The 2,698-nt window shown below is 43.8% G+C and overlaps 1 protein-coding gene across 1 annotated transcript; it reads left to right on the top strand.

Moving 5' to 3' along the window:
* Nucleotides 1–29: 29 nt before the first annotated feature.
* Nucleotides 30–726, top strand: LOC123966321 (scavenger receptor cysteine-rich type 1 protein M130-like; the record flags this gene model as incomplete). Its single annotated transcript, XM_046042504.1, has 2 exons — nucleotides 30–339; nucleotides 433–726. Coding segments are annotated over 2 exons (604 nt in total), but the record flags the coding sequence as incomplete, so codon positions are not given.
* Between the last annotated feature and the right edge of the window lie 1,972 nt (nucleotides 727–2,698).

Genomic DNA, 2,698 nt, shown 5'->3' with positions numbered 1-2,698 from the left:
TTATCTCTATTTCATCTTCTATTATCTCTCCAGACTCTGTCAGGCTGGTGGGCGGGACTAGTCTGTGCTCAGGCAGACTGGAGGTGAAGTCTAACCAGAGGTGGTCCTCAGTGTGTGTAGCTGACTTTGACCAGCAGGATGCGGAGGTGGTCTGTAGGGAGCTTGGCTGTGGGGCTCCTTCAGTCCTCCAGGGGGCGCTCTATGGAAAAGTGGAGGCTCCGATGTGGACCAAAGAGTTCCAGTGTGGAGGCCATGAGTCTGCTCTCCTGGACTGTAGAAGCTCAGGCTCAGCTAGAAACACCTGTTCTCCTGGAAAAGCTGTTGGACTCACCTGCTCAGGTAGAAGAGGAGCTGCAGCTTTGATTTGGTTCATTTCTGTTCTGATGAAACTCACTTTATTGTTTTACTGATGACTTTCTGGTTTCTATTCAGAGCCTGATGATGTCAGGTTGGTGGGAGGAGCCAGTCGCTGTGCAGGAACACTGGAGATCAAACAAGGAGACTGGAGACCAGTGAGTGACTTATTCTCTGACTGGACCCTGAAGACAGCAGCTGTTGTCTGTAGAGAGCTGGACTGTGGCTCTGCTGTTTCTGTAGGACAGAGAAAGGAGTCCTCATACAGACCTCTGTGGTGGATCAGGTCTGACTGTGTTCAGTTTGGATCTTCTCTGAGGGAGTGTGCAGAATCATGTCTTGCTTCCACCATACTGGATCTCACCTGCTCAGGTAAGCCCTTCAATGACATTATCTATGACATCATCTATGAGAGTAATGTACCCAGGTTGACTCAGCAGCTAGAATGGCAGCAGACTGTCTCTTTTTGGTTGCTAGTTAACATTAGCTAAATCAGTAATGAAGTAACGTTAGCTGTATGTCATTGCTATTTACTCGTCCAGGGTTGAGAACATCAGGTCCAAGTTAAACTGGTGTACAGCTCTGTCCTGTTCACACACATCCACATACTAGTTCAATTATATTTCAGTTTTCAGAGAAGTCTGAAAACTGGGTGTTAAAGGACGGTGGTGACCATGAAGAAGCTGAAGTTAGTAAAGTAAGTTAGGGATGCAAACTGGTCCTTTTAAGCTAATGAGGAGATGTTTTGTTTTGGATGTTAACGTGCAAATTAATGCTTAGTCATTATAAATCACAGAAAAAAAGATGCATCAATAATCGTTTAATGATCACATCGCAGCCTTCTGAATCGTAATCGAATCGTGAAGTGCTTGAAGTTTCCCACCCTTAATGATAAGAACCATAATACTTTCTTTGGTTTCTATTTTCTTCCCTCAGTAAAAGAATTTAACAGTAATGAGTGAAGCTGACTCTGAGACAGTGAGAGAAGTTAAGACAAAAAGATGTGGAAAGGAGAAGAGTGACCAGTAGTAGATCAAATAAAGTACCGTAACATGATAATATACGGGCATGTTGTTCATCCTACTGTGCTACTTCCTACAGAAATATAATATCATTTGAGTAAATGTTCTTCTGTTGGCCTGATATTCAATTCACAGTATTGAAGAACACATTTACTTGGCACTGTTGCATTTGCTGTTGCTATTAGAGCAGCCTACATTATTTTGGCATGGACTCAGATGTAGCTGATTTTTTAGCTAAACACAAACTTAACATTCATTCTGTAAACTCTCCAGGTTAGTAATGCTGTTTACACCATAGTCCTACCATATCTTGGTTATGTAACTTAAAAATAGTAACATCAGAAGTTTTGTGAAGTTGAGTGATCCTCAACGTTGGTTGTGTTTTGGAGTGACTACAGCTGGAGAACAATTAAATAATAGGTTGTAGGCTCTACAGGGTGATTATTTTCCAAAGCAACTGTCTCTTTCCCAGATAGTGTACAGATTTTTTGTCATTCTGTCATTTCAAACTGCAGGAAAAATAGTGCATTTAGCCAGCTTGATGGAGGAAAAAATCTCCCCAGAAGGGCATGCCCACAGACCCCCCATGGTTTGGGCCAAAGCTTGATTTATACTCCTGCGTAGGGTCTACGTGCGTAGCCATGCATTTATGTTTGTGCATCGGTGTATCCGTCATTCTGCGATTACACCCCCAACCGCTAGTTGGCAGTAGCGCTACAGCATCCACTGTGTTGACTTTTCCTGGCCCAGCAGGCTAACGTCCAGTTTAGCGCTCCGCTGACGTGAATGGGGGTGAAATTGTAAATGTTCGGCTGGTGTAGCCTTTTCAAATGTTATCAACCGAATGGATCACATTCTGATAGTAAAGCGAGTTATTTCGCTCGGGTTGTGACGGTCAAATTTAATGGTCCACTGTGTTACAGCCGCCATTTTGTCTGCAAGTAAAAGTTACTTGAAAACATGGGGCACTTCCAGTCGGCTCGGGGGCATTGCGAGGCTACCCAGCCGAACAATCAAAGTCCTTATGGTCCGCATCGACTCGACGTGTAGTTACATTTTTGAGGAGGTGCACATTAGGCGACGATGTAGTCTCTGCATAGCCCCATAGCCTACGCCGTCGATTTGACGCAGAAGTATAAATTACACATAAGCCCTGAATGTTCACAACATCTACTGTTTCTTCTTGCCCACAGAAGTCACGTTTGCCTATTTTGAATCATGTGCTGTTTAGTCCAGTGTGTCCAAATCTAAGTCTTGGTAGGAATGTTTGGTCTCTCCTGTTTCATCCTGCACATCTCATTTCTCCAGCTAACTTCTGCACT

The sequence above is a fragment of the Micropterus dolomieu genome, unplaced genomic scaffold (assembly GCF_021292245.1).
Source record: "Micropterus dolomieu isolate WLL.071019.BEF.003 ecotype Adirondacks unplaced genomic scaffold, ASM2129224v1 contig_13157, whole genome shotgun sequence".
In the NCBI taxonomy this organism is placed as follows: Eukaryota; Metazoa; Chordata; class Actinopteri; order Centrarchiformes; family Centrarchidae; genus Micropterus; species Micropterus dolomieu.
Note: the sequence above shows the minus strand (reverse complement) of the source record. Positions and strands in the feature narration are given on the sequence as shown.